Source organism: Struthio camelus, chromosome 3 (genome assembly GCF_040807025.1).
Source record: "Struthio camelus isolate bStrCam1 chromosome 3, bStrCam1.hap1, whole genome shotgun sequence".
NCBI lineage: Eukaryota > Metazoa > Chordata > Aves > Struthioniformes > Struthionidae > Struthio > Struthio camelus.
In genome coordinates, this window is record NC_090944.1 from 145,364,557 (window position 1) to 145,384,920 (window position 20,364).

The following is a 20,364-nucleotide window of genomic DNA, read 5'->3' on the forward strand; positions in this document are numbered from 1 at the left end:
TTAAATACTGAAATAATGATGAGAATAACATCTCTTCACTAGAGAGATGCAGAGAGCTGCCTCTTAATCCCATTGTGCTCCAACAGTAGCATTGTAGTTCACCGAAAGTCCATCTGAGGCAGAGTGTTCCAGTTATTCTTCCAGGGAAGTTCAGTGCTCTCGCTGTTCGAACGTACCACAGAGCGGCCTTGAACATTGCTCCTTATCCACCAGAACACAAAAAGGAGCCTTCTAATCTGTGCTGCAAGTGACCGAGGTGGTCTGTGAACTCTTGCCTTACAAAATGCTCCTTAAACCTTCCACGGATTTTCGCTGCGCTGAGGAGAGTTAGCGTTTCTGGAACCACGAAGACTGGCGCAGAGGTCGGAGCAGTGGTGCGCCCAAATCGGTGTCAGTTATTTCACAGGACGTTGCAAAAAAGCTGTAAATGAGTATACAGAATCACCTGCTAGTCTGGGGAGCCGCTTCCCAACACGCAGGGTGCCCCGAGCCCTGGAGTATCGTATCTGTTGTGCTTAATCTAATGTAATGTGAGGGAAGGTGATCTCATTGTTCCTGTTTCACCATTCAAAGAGATAGCTCATGCTGGATTTTTTTCTTGACTGTAATTGCATTCAGACACGTGTTTTCAGCTGCAGTGCTGCTTTTCTTTAGTATGCATGAGATCTTTTTATTCAAGAAGCGGGCGAGTTATGAAGGAGGCAGTCCTAGGCAGTAACACAGGCAGAGGGAGAGCGTCCGAGCCGAGCCTCCGTTCTCCCGCGTGGCCTGCGCTGCTTGTGAGTCTGGGTACAGATGTGAGGAAGCCTTGGAAGGCCCGTGCCTCTCCTCCTGCGCGCCGTGCGAGGCGATGCGGCAGGCCAGCCAGCAGAGCCGAGGCAGCGTGTGCAGGGGGAAGTGAGTTGCCTCATAAATTGCTGCAGTAATTAACTTCCCTGCAGGAGCACGGCAAGCAGGGAAGGGATTGTGATTTCCACAATTCCTGCAGGAGGCTCCTCCTGGGCAGTGCAATTACATGCTTCCCCCTTGCACAAAGCCAGGACTTAGGTCACTCGCCAGCACTAAGACAAGGCTTAAATAAATTGCAGCAACATCAGACCGTTTGCTAAAGCAGTGTAAAGTCTCGGTGCTGGTCAGGCCTAACGGAGAAGTAGCAACTGAACAAACGCTCCTTCTGCGACAAAGCAATTCAGCCCAGCAACACGGAGTCTCAGCCTCTATTGTTCCCTGCCCTCCCAACTCCTACTGCTGATTGGCGCCCTCGCCTCCCCTTTGTTGTAGGGTGTCGGGAGAAAACCCTTGCGGTGTCAGGGTGAATCAAGTCAAAGAAACTCCTAAAACCAGATTAGAAATGCAAGTTTTGTTATATTTCGTTCTCCTTAAGACTTTGTCTTAAAAAAAAAAAAAATTGCAAGGGAAAGAGTTTTATCAGATATTCAGGTATATATATGCATGGCCACGCTGACCTTTGCAGTAACATGCGGCTAACTTCTCTGAAAAATTATCATCAGTCAAGACCCTAAAAAGGAGTCTGCCTGAAGAATAACGGAAGTTTTAAAAAATAGTGTGCATATATTTCATTTATAAAGGAAATACCCATTTTAAATATTCAACTGTGAAATTTGTATCTGAACATGATTTTCAAGTGTAAAATCTATTTTCATGAATACAGAAAATGAGTAAATTTCAATACGAGAGAAGGACTAATGTATTATGTTCAGAATTCTGAAAATACTGGTCCTTGGAGGTGAGGTTGGAGCACAAGAAGTATCAACTGCAGTTAAATAATTGGTTCAAAAGGCTATGAACAGCTGAAATCAGTGATAGGGAGTTTAACGTTCCTCAGTTAAATCTTGCCCTAAATGCAGCTCCTTATGAATGTAAGCTGTAGCACAGCATTTTAATCCTTCAATTTTTCTAGTTTTGACATGCTCTAAAAAATAACCTCATCCTCAAATGCTGATTTACCAGGAGGGCTGGGTTTTTTCTTCTTGTTGTTTTCCATCAAGTTTTAAATCTGTTAGAATTTAAGAATGACGGTCACGGCAGCAGAGTTAGACCAGAATAACATATAATTCAAAAATAGCCTTTTTAGTTTATTCTGGTGGATGATTCATGAAACAGCGTTCTCACTAGTGCACTGACAGCAGGTGATTGAAGTTTGGCTGCAAGAACGCAAAAAGCGCTCACAGCAGTATCTTGTCGCTGGTTCCAGTGTAGTGAACCAATTAGCTTTTCATCCGCCTCTTTGCATATAGCTGTGGAAAGTGTTATTGTCTTCTGATTACAAGGAAAGCCCTTTTTAATCCATGATTTTGAAAACCTTAATCCAACCTCTGGTGTAAACAATGACTTATTCTCTGAGGACATGGGAAATACGCATAATGTGCTCTACAAAATAGCAATAAATGAATGGTGGCTACAATCACAAAATTTTGTATGACAATGTTGTGAAATATATTCCTCTTTCTATTTGCATATGTGAGAATACTTTTGCATTAAAAAAGCAATTGCACTAGAGTGTATTTTGTTAAAACCCTGTATCTTTGTCTTAAAATAGAATTACTGTGTCCCTAACACTGTAAATCTGTGAGTTTTTGTCTACAGGACAGATTCTCCCTGTTTGAATTAAAGGTATCTAAGATTAGCTTAGAAATGGCAGGGTTTTTTTTTTTAAAAAAAAACACTATTCCTGACAGAACAGCTACAACTCCTGTTATCTGGCAGCACAGTATTACACAATATCCTGCACATCTGTCCTGTTTGGCAATAGTTAGCATAATGCTTGCTGTTTAATTAGGCTTTTTATCTTAGCATTTGTCTGAGAACATCTGAAGCCTTCCATGTTGCCTGTCACTAATTAGTTGACTAATTAAATAGTTAGTGCTTACTTGCTGATCACAGAGCTAACATGTAATGAATGGTTTAGCGATCTTCATTGTTTTATACTATCTATCTTTGCCAGATGATTTGATATACATGTGCTTCCTTTTGACTGCCTTTTTTTCATACCAAGGCAAATCCAGAACAATGTTGTAGTCGACCATGTGTTCAGTGTCACCAGGCCTGTGTCCTTCAGACATTGTTGCTTTCCATCATTTCTAGTGAATAGAGATCAAGTTGTGACAGAGATAAATAAGATAGGTCATATCTTGCCTTGTTGTTAAGTCAGTATCACAATAAATACTGTCAGTGACTGATACTAGACATAAACTATGGCAGAGGCATGTGGGTCAAGATCATCCTTCCTAACCGCCATTTGACATGCCTCTGCCAAAACACAATACTCAATTAGCATCAATATGTTATTATTTTATAATTGTAGTCTTCTGTTAGCGCCTGCTTTCAACTTTAAATAAGATTATTTCAACGTTAAATACTTGTCCTTTAAACATACGCAAATATTTGTCTGAGCCCAGACTATTCTTTCACACCTTGAATTTGTAGGTTTTCTTTTATGTTACTATTTATATATAAATAGTCTTAACTTCTTTTTGTATGTTAAAATTGACCTTAGAAACAGTAACTTTCTCATAAAAAAGACCCGTTTCAAAATTGAAATGAACGAAAACAATTTTTATAGAATAACCTTTTATATTTTTAGAAGCCTGGTAACTAGGTATGATATTAACATGATCATTTATTTCATCAAGCTCTTCACAGAGCTTGGTAACATGACTACCTGAAGCATCTGGGAGCAATCTAAACAATGCAGTTCAAAGTGAATAAAGATACATTCCAAATGCAAACACTGCATTTAAGCTTTTCAGTTTTCTGCTAAAGTGATGAAGGAGGCGTACTTTCTGTTCTGTTCATGATTATTTTCCTTTGACATTTCTTTAAAAATATTTTTTACCTAGTGCTGCTGCAGAGGTTTAATTACTGAGTTCTTCAAAGCAGTCTATAAACTGCCCATGAGTTGGTCTTGAAATAAAGTAGACTTTTCAGACTAGTGAAGTGGAGAAAAATTAATTTGACTGGTTATGCTGTGATTCTGCCCTCTAGTGGTTAGTATAGATTTAATTCCTGCTCATACATACATGTTTTAACATTCAGCGTGAGTGTTGAGAAAAATGAAGATGACTGTTTGAAGGTACTTGTTTATTTTTTCAAAATATCTGATGAACTTAAATGTTAAGGTTCCTTTTGTGAATTGCTATAGTTACCATCCAGATTGCAGGAAAGAGAAGAGTATGAATGCAGTTTACACCATGCTGAGAGCTGGGGGTGCAAAAGATACAGTAATGAGAAGGTGGGTCTTTACTGCATGCTGTGTAATCTAGATCCCCCAAATTTCTAAGAAAGATCAGTTAGCTTATATGGAGCTCTGCAGTGCCACTGCCAGATTATTCCCTGTACTCAAACTAGTTTGGGACTCCGCTGCATTTTTGTGTAAATTTTAACACGTTATTGCATAGTTTGTTTCCCTGGCAGTATGGTTGCCAGTAGCATCTCTGCACTATTCCCGCAGAATTTCAGTTTCCTGTGAAGTACAGGGCACTGGCTGTTTGGGAAGGAGGAGTGCAGAAGTTTCATGTTGCCCTGGTAAAGAGATGGGGAGTACGTGGCCTCATGGCACTGTATCGGACAGAGCTCTTTCATGTGTAGAGCAGCAGTCTGAACGCAGCAGCATGCTGCCCAGGCTGCCAGGGCTGCAGGTGCTGAGAGGCCCAGATCCACAGCTGCTACATGCGGATATTCTGAGGTGAGGAATTTTGGCCTAGCTGAATCCTCCACCAGTTATATCTCCTGTTCTTTCAAGGCGGCCAGCTTTCTGTTAGGAGAACGTGGCACTGTGATGGTGCCTCCAAACATGCAGCTTCTATGAGTGTGTTCTCTCTCTGCATGCTCTCACTGTTGAGAGGAAAAAGTATGGTCCTTGAATATAAGCAAGGACCAAAATGTTGACACAAATCTCCAGCCCATCGAATTCAAGGAAAGTTTTCTCTCTTTTGACATCAGTCAGCTTTTTTAGGGTGCATACTTTTGCTTGGTTAAAGACAACATCACCACATTTGCGCCAAGCAATGTCAAAGGGTGAAAATATTATATGGAATATATGCGATACTATGGAAAGTTAGGGCCTGGAGAGTAGACAGCCGTAAAAAAAAAAAAAACCCTTATTTTTGACTTAGGTGATTGGATGATAAAACAGAATGGCAGAATCTCAGCCACACTGTAGTTCTACAGCCCAGTTTATGGTATTTTTATTTGTGGAAAATGCTGTTGATGCTTCTGAACTCTGATTTTGGATCTACCCTGTGATTAGATTTAAACAGCTAAAGACTGTAACTACCAAGGCCATCCTTACAGTTGCCATGTTTTATAGTTTAAAGAGAATGCATATCATAGGTGAATAGTCGAGGATTGAAAAGGACCTCCTAAGAAATCTGCAGCTGGGTTATCTGAGGAGTCATAGTTTGGATTATGCTTCTCCTTTGCTACCCAAATGCAATGTATGTTCCTGGGGTTCCTTAGTGCAGAGTGGTAAGGCAGCTCACATTTGAGCCTGAAGTGATGTTAAGATAAAGGAGAGAGATGTAAATATGCTAATACTTAAGACTCAGTTTTAAGTTGCATTAGAAGTTTGCCTTCAATAGTTGTAGTCCAAGTATTTGAATGTTACAGAGTTTAATTGATATGCACGTGCAAAGCCTGTTATACACTTTACAAATATTGGCAAGATACTCAGTAAAAAGTGTTCTGAGAAGGAGGCTTAACAAGAGACGGCTAAGGGCAGGGAAAAGACCTTAATGGGAAAATTGCAAAGGTCAATATGGGTTGAGAAGCAAAGTATAGAAAAGAATTAGTCAAACAAAGGACAAAAGACTCAACTAAATTACGATAGAGAGCCACAATCACTTGAGAAGAACGGTGCGTGTAAGAGTAGGGAAAGCTCAGTTGACATAGGTGAGGTAAGCAAAACAGTTAGTTGCTGGGAAATGAGAGATTGTTAGACGGGGTAAATGCAGTGATGGCATAAAGGAGAAGGGAGGCTGTTTTGTTTCAGAAAAATGAGTTACGATATGGATGGGAATTTGAAAGAAGAAACTGGAAAGAGATGGGTTTGGTAAAGTTCAGGGGAGGAATAAACATAGTGGGGTGACCTAAAACTACCTCAAAAAGGTGAAGTGAATAAAAGAATTGAAATGCAGCAGTGTCAAAGTTACCAATATTTTTTTATCATATTGTCTGGGAAACAGGCCAGCATAAAGGAGAAAAGAGAACAAGAGACAGGTATTAAAATTACAAGATAGAAGTGAATCATGCTTGACCAATCTGATAGCCTTCTATGAGGGAATGACTGGCTGGGTAGATGAGGGGAGAGCAGTGGATGTTGTCTCCCTGGACTTCAGCAAGGCTTTTGACATTGTCTCCCATCACATCCTCCTAGGTAAGCTCAGGAAGTGTGGGTTGGATGAGTGGACAGTGAGGTGGATCGAGAACTGGCTGGATGGCCGAGCTCAGAGGGTTGTGGTGAATGGCGCAGAGTTAAGTTGGAGGCCTGTAGCTAGTGGTGTCCCGCAGGGGTCAGTCCTGGGTCCAGTCTTGTTCAGCTTATTCATCAATGACCTGGAGGAAGGGACAGAGCGCACCCTCAGCAAGTTTGCTGATGATATGAAACTGGGAGGAGTGGCTGACACAGCAGAAGACTGTGCTGCCATTCCGAGGGACCTGGAGAGGCTGGAGAGGTGGGCAGAGAGGAACCTCCTGAAGTTCCACAAAGGCAAGTGGAGGGTCCTGCACCTGGGGAGGAATAATCCCATGCAGCAGTACAGGCTGGGGGCTGACCTGCTGGAAAGTAGCTCTGCCGAGAAGGAGCTGGGAGTGCTGGTGGACAACAAGTCAAGGATGAGCCAGCAATGTGCCCTTGTGGCCCAGAAGGCCAATGGTCTCCTGGGGTGCATTAGGCAGAGTGTTGCCAGCAGGTGGAGGGAGGTGATCCTGCCCCTCTCCTCAGCCCTGGTGAGGCCTCCCCTGGAGTACTGTGTGCAGTTCTGGGCTCCCCAGTACAAGAGAGACATGGCCCTACTGGAGAGAGCCCAGCGGAGGGCTACCAAGATGATTAGGGGACTGGAGCACCTCTCCTCTGAAGAAAGGCTGAGACACCTGGGCCTGTTCAGCCTGGAGAAGGGAAGACAGAGAGGCGATCTGATCGTGTACAAGTATCTGAAGGGGGAGTGTCAAGAGGATGAGGCCAGCCTCTTCTCCGTGGTGCCCAGCAACAGGACAAGAGGCAACGGGCATAAACTGAACCACAGGAAGTTCCGTCTGAACCTGAGAAAAAACTTCTTCACTGTGAGGGTGACAGAGCATTGGAACAGGTTGCCCAGAGGAGTAGTGGAGTCTCCTTCCCTGGAGATATTCAAGACCCGTCTGGATGTGATCCTGGGCAATATGCTCTAGAGGTCCCTGCTTGAGCAGGGGGGTTGGCCTAGATGATCTCCAGAGGTCCCTTCCAAACCTAAACGATTCTGTATGATTCTGTGATTCTGTGAATCTAGGAGTAACTACTCAAATGAAAAAAGAGAGAAAACTAATTGATCTTACATAGGAGGGGAATCAAAACTTAGCTAGAGAAGAATGTTTTTAAGGCAGGATGTTGAAGAAGAGTGATCACTGAAGGAGAAGGACACCACATGAGCAAGGTTCAGAGGAGGGAAACAGGTTTTAGGGAGCGCATGGAATGAAGCAGAACATATTTACTGAACAAAAGGAGGTGAAGTGACAACACCGGGGTCAACAGAAGCTTTGCAAGAATAAAGCCTGTCCTAAATGTGAGAGAAAGCAGCTATTTAAGCTGATGACTGATGTTGTTATCCAGTTCAAGTGGCTATAAATTGTCCTGCAACAGATTTGGATCAGAAATTAGAAGAGAATTGTCACTATGAAAAAGAGAGGTTCTGGAACGTCTTCTAGTAATAGTGGTGGCAAAAAAATGTAGTTATCTTCCAGGTGGTACTTGTAAAGTTTATGGCATGTTTTTTTATCTTGTGATAGTAAAGACTAGACGTCAAAACCAAGGAAGTACCTCCAAATGCTGTGTAGAATAAAACAATCAAGTACAACGTTTGGAGAGCAAGACCCAGGAGAACTGCCTCACTGAGGGGCGTTAGTAAAGGTCAAAGTAAAAATCCCTTTCCTTTTTCAAAGGATTCTTGCTAAGATGTCAGAAGTGGTGGTGGCTGCTTTTACAGCCTGAGCTTATAGGCTGCTGCTCTTCTTTGGAAGAAAGAAGATCTGATAGAATTAATAAAGAAGAATATCACCAGCAAATTTCTGAAAAAGCAGTCCTTTATTGGAAAGCACTGTTTCATCAACATCTAAACTTGTTAAGGGCATATGATTTATTTGATATTAGGAGAAAGTAATAGGGATCTGATAAAATATTTTATTAGGATGTCATTAAAACAAAAAAAAGGCTTTTTTTGTTTTTAAATAAATTTCCCCTTAAAAATTTTTAAAGCAAAATTGGAACCAAACATTTTCCTTTTAATCTCTGTTTTGAACAATTTAGAAGAGTGCTTTCTGAACCTCTTTCTGAACCCTCTTGGGATAGAAACAGTCATGTTCTGGGAAGAAAAAGGTGTAAATTTCCCCCATTAAAGTCATCGACTGAAGTATCTAGCCCCTGCTGTCAAAGTTAGACAAAATTAGACCGACGAATCTAATTAAATAAGCTACTGACATTTGGATGCACTTATTTTTTAATTTCTACTGGTGTTCTTGAAATTTCCATTTGGTTTTTGGAGGAAGAATTATCACAGACTCAGTTTATTGAGCAAAGGAATATGTGGAAATCCACTTCCTTGAGGCCTGCATGGAAAAGTGTCTCAGTAAAGACTGTATGGCTACCCCTTCTTTCATTGAACAAATTCATTCACAGTCTTCATGCTTTTTCTTAATGTTGATGCAATGGACAACTGGCTTATCTTTGTTTACTCCTAATTAACTTCTACATGGACATCTGTCAAGTCAGCAGTTAATATGAAATCCTGTTCATATCCTGAGATCTGTAATTGATGAACTTACATAAGGTTCTGGAGAACAGACACTTTTGGTAGTTGTTGATACAAACAATAAACCCTTTCTGCTTCTTCTGTTACTGACTCTTTTACTAAAAGCTTAATGACCAAGCAGTGTAAGATCAGTTACAGAGCCTTCATGATACCAGAATGGCATAGTTTAGCATCATACAGGGAAACAGTCTTGCTATATTATTTTCATTTATCTTCATTCTTGATTTTGTGTTGATTCTTACTTGTCTGAGTCAAATATAGCTGCCTAAAAAAGTGAGAGGAATTGGAAAGATTCAGACTTCGTTCCAGCTTGGCCTGAGAAAGCAATGTGCTTTATCAATGTGAACGAAAGCAATTTAGGATAGTGGCCCTATGAAAACACGTATTACTCGTAAAGAAAGCCTATATTATCAATAGTGAAAATACGAATGTGTTTTGTTTTGTTTTGTTTTGCATTATCGTTTGCTGCCCTTGTTAAGCTGAGCATTTCTATTTGTACTTTGTGTAGAGCTGGATTTATTTTTTAGAAAATCTTTTCCTTTTGGTAAAGTCTGTTCTGCAAGTCGTGTCCTGATTATCTTCTTGTTGAAAAGTTTGGGGTGCAGATCCTTCCTAAAAAAGTCTAGTTCTACTTTGGATATTACATTATTTGGACCAAGCAGAGCTGCTGTCTGTATAACCCTACTAGACTGAGACTGGGACCAGGATATGTTGAGTTTCTATGCCCTGAACCCCATGTTATTATCTGTTGGAACTCCTTTATCAGCATCTGTCATTCTGCACCCTTTCCTCCCTCCCAAGATCTTAAGTTCTCTGTTTTGTTGCAAGACGGAGTGGGGAAATTTCTCTGATTTCAAAGTGTCATTCATGCAAGAATTTCTCGCATCTGAGTCTTGACAGTAGTGGAAACAGGCTCCTTGATACCATTTTTAGAAGCATCCAGAGCAGTCATATTTAGAACTGCTCTGCTGCAGCAAAGTTGAGGATACAGTATAATTATGATTTTGCCTTTGGCTGGGATATAATGCCAAATGTTAAATTGCTTAAAGATTATGCTTAAAGGCGATTAGTGTATGGAGTTGCCTGTTTTGGTAATCAGATAAAGCGTTATCCTCTGTCACCCTTTTTAGTTTAGTTTTTATAAATGACTGATTCAACCTTTATCTAAAAATCTGTGATGTTTAGTTTCAAATAAATTGAAACATTTAAGTTCATGTACACTAATTCACTGCACTTTATTTTTTATTACAAAAGTTATTTGACTCATTATTTATAATAATGAGTGGTTTAGTGAAAGCAGTTAATTAAATCACTTGTTCAGACAGTTTTCGCCATCTAAACCTCCATCCTTCCTCCAGCCCCTGACGAAGAAAATGCTAGCAAGACGTCAGGCAAAAAAATCCAGAAAAACTAACAAGGACTATTCTAACAGACTGGCAAATGCCAGGATATAAATAAAAATAGCGTACTACAACTTTTTTTTGGTTTGTTCCTTTGATTATGCTCACAATAAATTGGCAATCCTATTTTGTTTCAAGTACAAGGGTGTTTAGACCTTCTTTTGTAGCTGTCCTCTAGAACTGTGCAATGAAACCTGATACCTTTTACTTATTTCCCTAGATACTCTAATCCCTCCCTGCTTCACCACTGTCTTTGAGCTATTCTTCCCTTTTGTATCCACAGCAACATGAATCCCTGCTGGAATTATTTGCTTCTAAAATGCAGGTGCTCTTGTTTCATGGTGCGTTGTTCAGGCTCTTAACTTGAAGACTTTTTTCATCAAATGGGAACCTCTGCTTTTACCGCACTTCATATTAGGCATTGTTATATGTATTAGAAGCATATGAGACATTCTCTTTTCTAATACACAGGTATCTGTTTCTCAGATCCTTTGCTGTTTTGCAGTTATTAGGTGCGGCAGTTATTTAGGCAGCAGTGAGCGATCTAAAACCATAATAAATAAACCATCCTTTTGTTAGCTTGGAAATAATGATACTATATTGAGAAAAAGGGAGAAGGGTATAGAGTTTGATAATGTGCATTATAGTCACTGGGCAGAATATTCAAACCTGTAATCTATCGGTAACTTTGTATTTCGATGCCGGATTTTAAATGTTGCTAAGCACCTACAGTTTGCCTGTACTCTTAAGGCTTTTATTTAAGCACCTATATATAGATTTAAAATCCTAGGGTTAGGCATACCAACTACAGTTCTCAAGTCAATCTTTGTAATTTAGCAAGCTAAATTTGTGCCATAGGGCTAGTTTTTATGTTTAGTTTCATGTTTAAAGGTTTTGATAATTTTCACAAATGCCTGTTTCTGCTTAAACACTTAACAAATCTGATCCTTAGCTGATAAATAATGTTACCTACCTGTTTGAAAATATGACCATTATTTGGATGAAATTGACAGAAATAAAGATTTACTGCCTGACTTTTTTTGGAAGTTGTCATGTTTTCATAACAGCATAAGCATCTAATCCTAATTTTCAGCAATAACTGAAGGCAGTGGGTTATGAATGCAAAAAGCTTTCACTGCAATAAGTTTTAAAAGTGCCATCTTCTAATTCTGTATGAACATTCTTCCTGTTGTCCTTAAGTCTTTCATTCCTGAGTGGCTCCAATGAATTTAGAAGCAAAGTACGTGATTCCTTCAAACCAGTCCTTCCTGAGTTCATTCCCTTGTCTTTGTCAGCAGCTTATCTATTCTCCTGCCAGTTCATGGAGCTGGAGTTCCACGTTGCCTCATCCTGTATCAACAAGTGCAGCAAGCGACCCAAGTGTTTTGGGGAGAATTATCTTCTGATTTGGAGGCTTCACCATTTCCCTCCTTGTGGAAGTCATTTAAGGAAATATATTCAGTTTCTTCAACCTACTATCAATATTTCTTTTTATGAGGCTTCTTATAAAAGCTTATTTTAATGAACTGAGTTTGACTTTTTAGAAGCCTAGTCTTTGCCTAATTCTTTCCATTAAAGCCAGTGGAGTGAGCTGGCATGAGCAGAAGCACACCGATTATCACTTAGGTTCTTTAAGAAGTGCTAAACAAAAAAATTTCATGTGGTTCTCAATCATTCATTTCTTGCTGATGTGCTCCATGAATTCAAAGAGATTTGAGAGATAATATCTCCTATGGAACCCATGCTGGCTTACTCCTCATGCTAACTTACTCCTACCTTAGGATGTTTCACTGCACCTGTTACAAAGTATGTTTGTGATTATCTACAGCAACACTCACTTTTCCAAATGCATCCTTTTTTTAAATAGAGCAAATGAATATGAAGTTTTACAGGGGGATGAACATACTGGCTCTTCATTGTAAGGTTTTCACTGTGCAATGCCTGTTTTTAAGAGGGCCAATTACTTTCCGTTATAGAAAATGGCTTCCCATTACTCTTAACTTAGCCAGACCTTAGTGGTTCAGGCTGGGGCTTCTTGGGGCCACTAACTAAATTCTTTTAGAAAAGTTCCACACGAATAATTGACCCGTTTCCAAAAACGGGAGTAAGGAAGAATGCATGCCCATTGTCACAGATGAGAATGTTTGGATACTTATGAGCCACTTCATCCGCTTAGCTGCATGGCAGAAGAGTACGGTTTCATGTTGGCTCACAGCAGGTCTGTTCCACCAAACGATGTTTAAGGCACTAGTCCTCATACTAACTTTTTCAGCTGGAGAACCCCACAGACCCTGCTGAATGGGCAATCCAGAAGTATGCTGCTTCCAAAGGGTCATTGTGTCAGCTCATTTGGTTACCACTCTATTAGTAGACAAGATTTTAGGGCCAAGAATACTTTTAATGTGTTCTATGGAAGTATAGGGTTAGACATTTGTTTGACAGGGTGGGAAGCAATGTTGCAAGGGAAAAACAACACACATTATCAAGATAATGCTGAATAAGAAGATCCCCTTAAATTCTCCCCGTGTCTCAGCTAGGTGGGAGGAGCCCTAATTTTCCTTCTCACCTAGACTGGCATGCACTGAAAGGCTTCTGGGGTTCTTATCCATTAATAATGAGGTTTTTCTTTAGCTGTTTTTGACAATCTTGTTGGTGGACCCGCTCCATTCTCCTGGGATGCTTAGAACAGCTCTTTCTTCAGTTTTCTTGTTCTCTCCAAAGTGGAATACTCCCTTTTCCTTCCTCCTCCTCCTCTTCCATTTCCTCCAGAGATCATGGCTTAGAGAAATACTGCCTTAGGTTTGCTGTCATTCTCTGCTTCTTGGGACTATATTACCTAGATGCAAATGTAATAGGCAAGTACATGTTCCCCTTCACTGCTTGGGGATTTATTTTGTGCCTTTTTCATCTGTGTTGCTTCTTAGCTCATGTTTCAGAGATACTTAGTGCATTCCATTAACCTGCAGACTTGCCTCTTCTGTTCACCATGTGCTTAAAACAGCAATCATTTGTCATTTACTATGCACTATAGGAGGCATAATTTCACCTCAGTTGAAGTCCACATATGACGAATTAGTAAAATAAAACAAAGATTTGGCATTCAGAATATTTTTCTAAATTAGATTTCAGGTCTTTGCCATCACAGACTACTGAAGAAATAATTTATTTTAATATAATATATTGATTATATTTAAAAATAATAAATAAATATAATAGAGTATTGTATGTGGATAATTATATATATATTATGCGTGTGTGTGTGTGTGTGTATAAATACAGGTAAAAGAGTACAAGTACTTCTGTACAACTCCAGCACTTTTATGTTTTGCAGCAAAGACTTGAAATCAAACAAAGAAGTCATTCTCCTATCAGGGATAACCTTGCGTGTTCCCACTAAAATAAAAATAAATAAGGAATCAAGCTATTCTTCTGTCACGTTGATGTGTCAGTATGGGCAGATCCAGAGAGACTGAAACCAGCTCTTCTAGTATTAACGCTGGGACCAGAGTATGGGAGTGTGCAGCAGAGCTATGCTGCTGCTGCCTGAACGCAGCTGGTTAATCTTCATGGTACTCTTTTGCACCGTGTGGATTTACAAGCCCCAGACTCCATTTCCTAGCGTAGCTATGCCCTGTAGAGCCCTTGCACAATTTGTTTCTGGAGCTGAAATGCGCTCCATGAAAAATAACCTCTCCACTCTGGAGAGCTGCAGTCTGTACGGTTATGCCTATGTGTGCAGGTAGTGCAGGCTACTAGAAGCAGATCTGCAGAATAAAACCCTTGGTGCTGAGGGCTCAACAGTCACATCATAAATATTTCAGTGGGGGTTACCCTAGATTAGCTCTTTGGTGTTCCCCTGGGTTGAACTCCCAAGAAGAGGTGGAGCTCATTAGATGTGAGAGTACGTTTCCAGTTTCATTTCATCCAAAAGAAATCCAGTTCATGCCATCCACACTGTGAGCCAAAGTGTGACTGGGAGAGTCACTTCAAAAGCGGGCCCTGATCTAAACAAAAATGCTGGTATAGCATCTGTTTCTTTTTCTGCCCCATGATACCTGGGTAACGATGAGCAAGTTGTGTAAGGCAAAATGTCTGCGATTGTTCATTGCTTATTTTGCGAGAAAATAATCTGAGCTGGCAGGGGCTGGATTGATGGACGTCTTGAGCTCTACCAGCTTCTGTGGCACTGGAGGTGAGTGGAACTGTAGTTTGAACACAGGGAAGGAAATCTAAGTTGACAGGCTCTGGTTCCCTTCAATCGTACCTCCAAAATCAGTGCGTCTTTTTGATAGGTTTAATCTAAATTTCTTTGATTTTCTAGATGTAAAATGGGAATCATAAATATAACTCATTTCGCCATAGTATTCTAAGGAGACACTAATCAACATTTTTATGCCTAAGGGATTAATGAATGAGAAACATGAATTAATGTTTGGGGCCCAGGGGAATGCCATGGGGCTGAAAAAAAAAAAACAACCTTTGCTGTGAGGGCAGGCAGGATAGAAAAATGTCTTGGAATAATTTTCATCATAATTTCATGTAAATTATATGCCAAGGAATCGTACTTTTTAGGTGTGTACAGTTAATTGTATTTATTCACATTTGCACCCCACTAGAAGTGTTTCATGAGTGCAGATGGCTTTCTGTACACTTTAAAATTCAGCTTAATGTGTTGGGCCAGACTCTCATTTATATTAAGACCACTTTATATAAACTCAGCTAGCATCATGTGTCCACAAATGAAGAGCAAAATCTATTTACACCCACCTCTGCACAGTGGCCTTAATTTAAAAGAGAATCAGGCCCATAATCTTTATAAATATATGCACTTTGTTACATTAAGGTTATTTATTACATTGCACTCATCCTAAGTATGAGATGGAGATTTGCCATAGATAACCCATAATCCAGAATTAAACTATTAATATGCATTTTGAGAGTGGCAGCCATAACCTTGAAATTCCTTGGTTTAAGTGTGACCTTTAACTTTGTTTGAATATATTTTTTTAAACATATGAATAACAAATTAACATCGGTTGATAAAAAGCATTCTGATTCCTTTGTAGCATTTGCACCAATCCATACTTAACTTACACAAAGCCTTGAAGATTAGAAGGCTTAACCACTCATAATATTTATTTGTTTTTAAATGTCAGATCACATTTAGTTCAACATGCTGTCAGTCCTCGTCCTCCCCACACTCCAGTGTTAATGAAAGTGCAGTGCAAAGTATTCTTTTTGTGTCCAAAGACATACGCTTCTTAGAAAAATGATAAAACATATTGTATGGCCTATGTAAGTGAATTGTTTTCTGTATCCTGCTGGACTTGCAATTAAAATCTGTGCTGCTTTCTTGATATGTCCTCCTACTTCCAAAAGACCTGTTGTAGGAAGTGATCAAATTAACAGTTGCTTGGATTATTTTTTCCTGTCCTGCAGTCATGTCTCTTCTTAGAGAAGCTGGGCTATAAACAGCAAAGGCACAATAGCTGTTTTTCTCCTATTCCACCAAGAGAACGAGCTTCCAACCCTTTTCACATGTTGTGTGATGGTATATTGGAAAGAGTAGGTTACTCACGAAAATGTCTGTAAAAGTACCCTATTCCGGACAAGATGCTGCATGTTTTAGAGCCCCGCTTTAAGCATAATACATTACACTGTGGCAGAGGTCTTTTTAAGGATGTACCGAAAAGAAATAAAACCAGTAATTACAGTATTGCACGGATTTTTTCACCAGCTGTCTGAATAAAACTACAGATTTCCAGCATGTTTTGTTTTTTAAAAAAGTTCTTCCTGAGCTGCAGTTCCACAAAGCTCTGAGCACGTTCTTTAATCCATTCCTGTTAACCAAAGCATTTGAAATCAGTGAGACTCTGGACTAGATATTTGAATTAATTTTTCTTTCTTGGGTTTAGTTTCTCTTTTGCCCACTTTTCTTGGATTCAGGTATGAGATGAAGAGCAGGCGACACTTCCTGAGTAGGTATGTGTGGAAGACAGGAAGGGGAAAATGGAAATGACAGGAACCCTCTTCTCTGAGGCGATATTGTGCTAGATGCTACACAGCTAACATAAATGTCACAGGGACTGGGAAACTCAGCTATCTGTAAACACGATGTATAACCAGATGTTAAAAGGCACTCACATTACAGCTGTACCAAACTGAACCTCAGCAAACGTATATTGACTTAACTGTGGCATTTTTGTTTTTCTTTTTGCAGTCCACACCTGAAGTTTAACAATCTGACCTTGATTTCAATTCATGGGCTTCCAGGAAAAAATCCACCAGGCTCCAAACATGGAAGATTTTTAATTAACAGGTTTGATTTAATATCTAAGCACTTCCATAGCTTCAAAGGAAAATACAACATTTTGCAATTCTTTGTGAATTTATCCTAAATTTTAGATAGATCTATTGACAGATAGCCTCGAAATAATCCTATCTATCTATAGACCATGCATTCGCCTGAGAAACAAGTTAAATATAATTATCAGTAGGGGAATACTGCAAAGCATAAAGCAGTAACTTCAGGACGACAGCCCATTGCGTTACATGAGGACACTGGCCTCTCTGCTTTCGAAGACTTGTAAGACAGTTTAGATTTCTGGGTTAAATAAAAATGAGAAAAGTTGACCATTTGCTTTTTTAATATTGTTTAGTTTTTAACTTCAATGACTTTTGTTCCAGATGATGCTGAACAAAAGGACATATAAGACTTTTAGTATTAGCAAGGTGAATAGTGATCTCCTTAGAGCAGACACATGGTAAAATGCAGCTGATTCCCACTGATCCTAGTGGGAATTTAACTGCTGATGTCAGCAGGTTCAGAATTGCACACAGCCCGAGGAAGGCCAGGGACAAGCTATTGCCATGTTCTGTTTCTACTTATGTAAGAAAGGCTGGGGTGACTGAATGTCTTTCCCAGAGGCTGTGTTGTTGCCATAACCATCTGATGGCTGGTTAGCAGACAAGAGCGTCTGGATCACTGGGGAGGTGCGAGGGAACGGGAAGGACTGTACTGATGGATGTCTGACAGCCTGGGGGGTAGCTGAGTGTATTAGGGAAAGTTCAGGGTTATTGCCGTTGTCAGCTTTGGAAGAACTGTGCTGCTTATGAGCTGTTTGCAGACTAGTCACTGGACTGTGTTCTGCAGTCTAGCTCCAGTCCCTGCCAGAGTGCTCTCTCTCACTCTCACGCTTCCTTTGGCTGAAAGAGTTGCGGTTCTAGTGAAAAATAGCTCAAGGGAAGATTATGAAAGATAACTATGCTTGTGTCCAGTGAGTGGTCTCACATTTCATAAATTTTCTTGTTTGCTGATAAGTTTCCATTCAGCAGGATAAAATTTTACCCTCTTAAAATTCACAGTATGTTATTATCATTTAATGTATTCACCAGGATAGTATTTATATTGGCATACTGACTAGGAATTCTTGATATAGGCTAGAACATGGTTCTTCTGGACACTAAGAAACACAGAACCAAAATATGTTAGTTATTTTGAATATAGGGGAAATAGCAGCTTGGTATAATATATTTATATTTGGCATATAACTTTTGGTAACCTGCATTTTGTTTTTCTCAAATCTTTCAATCAGGACAGGCTCTTTAAACTACCAAAGAACTCAATATCTGCTTGCTGAGCCTTCAATATGCAATCTCTACAGAGACATAGACATGAAAATGTTGTGATGCTTACTAGTTTAAAGCTAGCTAATCTCATTTGGAATTTTGCCCTGTCAAGGAATTTTTGATAGATAGTGACCTGACTTAATTTTTCATTGTAGGAAGGCGTACTTTTTAAGTACAAATCTAGTAAATGAAGGAATTATATGTACAAACAACATGCACACACTGGCACTTACTAAGTAAAACACTTCCCTAAGTATAATGTAAAAAAGGAGTTATACTGGTAATTACAAAATATCTATCCCACCGGAAAGTTGTAGTCCATAGCTGCCTCACCAGAACACACAGAGAAAGCAGATTAAGGGTGAAAATTGAACTCTGCAGGGTATGATTTTTGAAAGCATCCCTGTGATTCTGGAGTGTCAATCTCCTGGGAGCTGTGCACCTCAATTATGAAGGTGCTTTTGAAAAGCCTCATCTGTCCTTGCTGTCCATTTTATTTATAGATTTCTGCATGATTATGGTTTAGAATTGTCAATGGTTTTCTTCCCTTACTTATTTCCCTCCAGTGTTTGTGAATATGGAGAACGCAGAGCACCTCAGAAAGCCTGGTCATTCAGTTCTAAAAGTCACCAGGTCATGAAAACAACTTTATTTGCTTCTCTGGCTTATGACAATTCTGGGAACTCAGTATGAGCAATTAATCTGCAGCAATCAATTCTGATGATTTAGAATGTATATTCTGGTACAAATGGCAAAATAATAACAGCTGTTAGTGCTGAATCTCTCTCCAGTATTCTCTGTTGCAGTCGCATGGTAAAATCTGAAGGCATCAGATGCTCAAGCATGAGTCGAGTCCCCTTTTATTTAATCATGCTGCATTTAGTGCTGTTGAAGAAAGTGGAATAATTTTTATCCCTCAGCATCAATAGAAAGTAAAGTTACGGAGCCTCTCGATGGCAGTGAGCTTTATTTGGTAGATGGAATATTTTATTCCTGCTGACAGTGACTTCAGATCAGAGACTGAGTGAAGTCCAAGATTTTTTTATTGATCTTTCTCCTGTCTCATAGGCATGAGGTGCTGCTAGGGGCAAGCCCCAGTTTCCTTTCAGGTATGATGTGTGAGTTCCATCTCCTTGCCATGTCACTTCTCTCATCTCGTAAACGAGACTTCTTTGTAAAATGAGCCATTCCTCTTTTTTGCTTTTTGCTTATTTAGAAGCTATTTTACTCTTCTCTGGATTCTGCAGGTTCATCCCTCTTCAAGGCTATAAACAGATTTGGGATTAGCATTAATCTTCAGTTCTACAGGAAGAACCTTATTTTAACAGCATTTTTCCTGTTTTAAGTTTTCAGTGTCAGGAAGCTATTGAGCCTGGCTGGATTTGAAGGATGGCCAGCAATCTGTTATTTTCATAATGGGCTATTGCAACGCTCAGTGGTGTTCAAGAGTCATCTTGGACCAGGATGAGAACATTATCTCTCTGGTCCTCCATGCATTTTATAGTGATATGTCTATAATACATCTATATTGAATTATTTTTTTCTTTAGAAATCTTTGGCTGCAGGATCTCTGCCTTTCCAGAAGTTGTTAAGCAGAGAGGGCAGTATAAACGCAATAATAAATAATAAATATCCTGGTACTTGTTCATTTGGGCAGGATCATAAGAGACCTTTGGAAATCTTTTTAGTGTTTATTAAATTGAGGCAATGAGAATTTTTAATTTCATTCTGATTTTGCTTTAAAACTGGCTTTTCAAATAGCAGCTTCTAGATCTTTCTACTTTCATCATACATATGGATATATGTTAGAGTTTACATTTAAAACAGGCTACAACACGTCTGAGATTTAAGAACTGCAGAAGTAACTCTTACCCCAGATTTTCAAAATCAGCAAGCAATTTGGGGTTCCTTAATTTTTTGGTGTCAATACTGAAACATACTGCCAGAACCTGATTCTCAGACTCCTGTCAGGGTGTCTCATTTGGACAGCAGGACCATGAGACCACCACAATCATTAGTGACTTCCAGAAGTTGATTAGGCTTTTATTTCAGCAGAATCACTGCTTTCAGGTGGGCTTTTCATCTAAACTTTGCAATGCCATTGAAGCTCATAAGACTGTACTTTATAACCAGGGACATTATCTTTCCAGGAGAGTCTTAACTGGTAAGATAACACATGATGCAGGAAGGGGAATATCAGCTTACTTCTTAGATATAGGAATATGTTTGCATCGCTAGCTGTTAGACAAAGAAGCAGCACCTTTGGTTTGGACTGAGTCGCTGTCACACAGGGTAAATGTGGAAATTTCCAAGAG

At 39.7% G+C, this 20,364-nt stretch overlaps 1 protein-coding gene across 1 annotated transcript in view; it reads left to right on the plus strand.

The window, feature by feature from the left end:
- Nucleotides 1-20,364, plus strand: part of CFAP61 (cilia and flagella associated protein 61) — a 141,568-nt gene that overhangs the window by 74,906 nt on the left and 46,298 nt on the right. Inside the window, exon 19 of the mRNA XM_068940772.1 lies at nt 16,641-16,739. Within this exon, the coding sequence (XP_068796873.1) occupies nt 16,641-16,739 (99 nt within the window). The remainder of the gene's footprint in view (nt 1-16,640; nt 16,740-20,364) is intronic.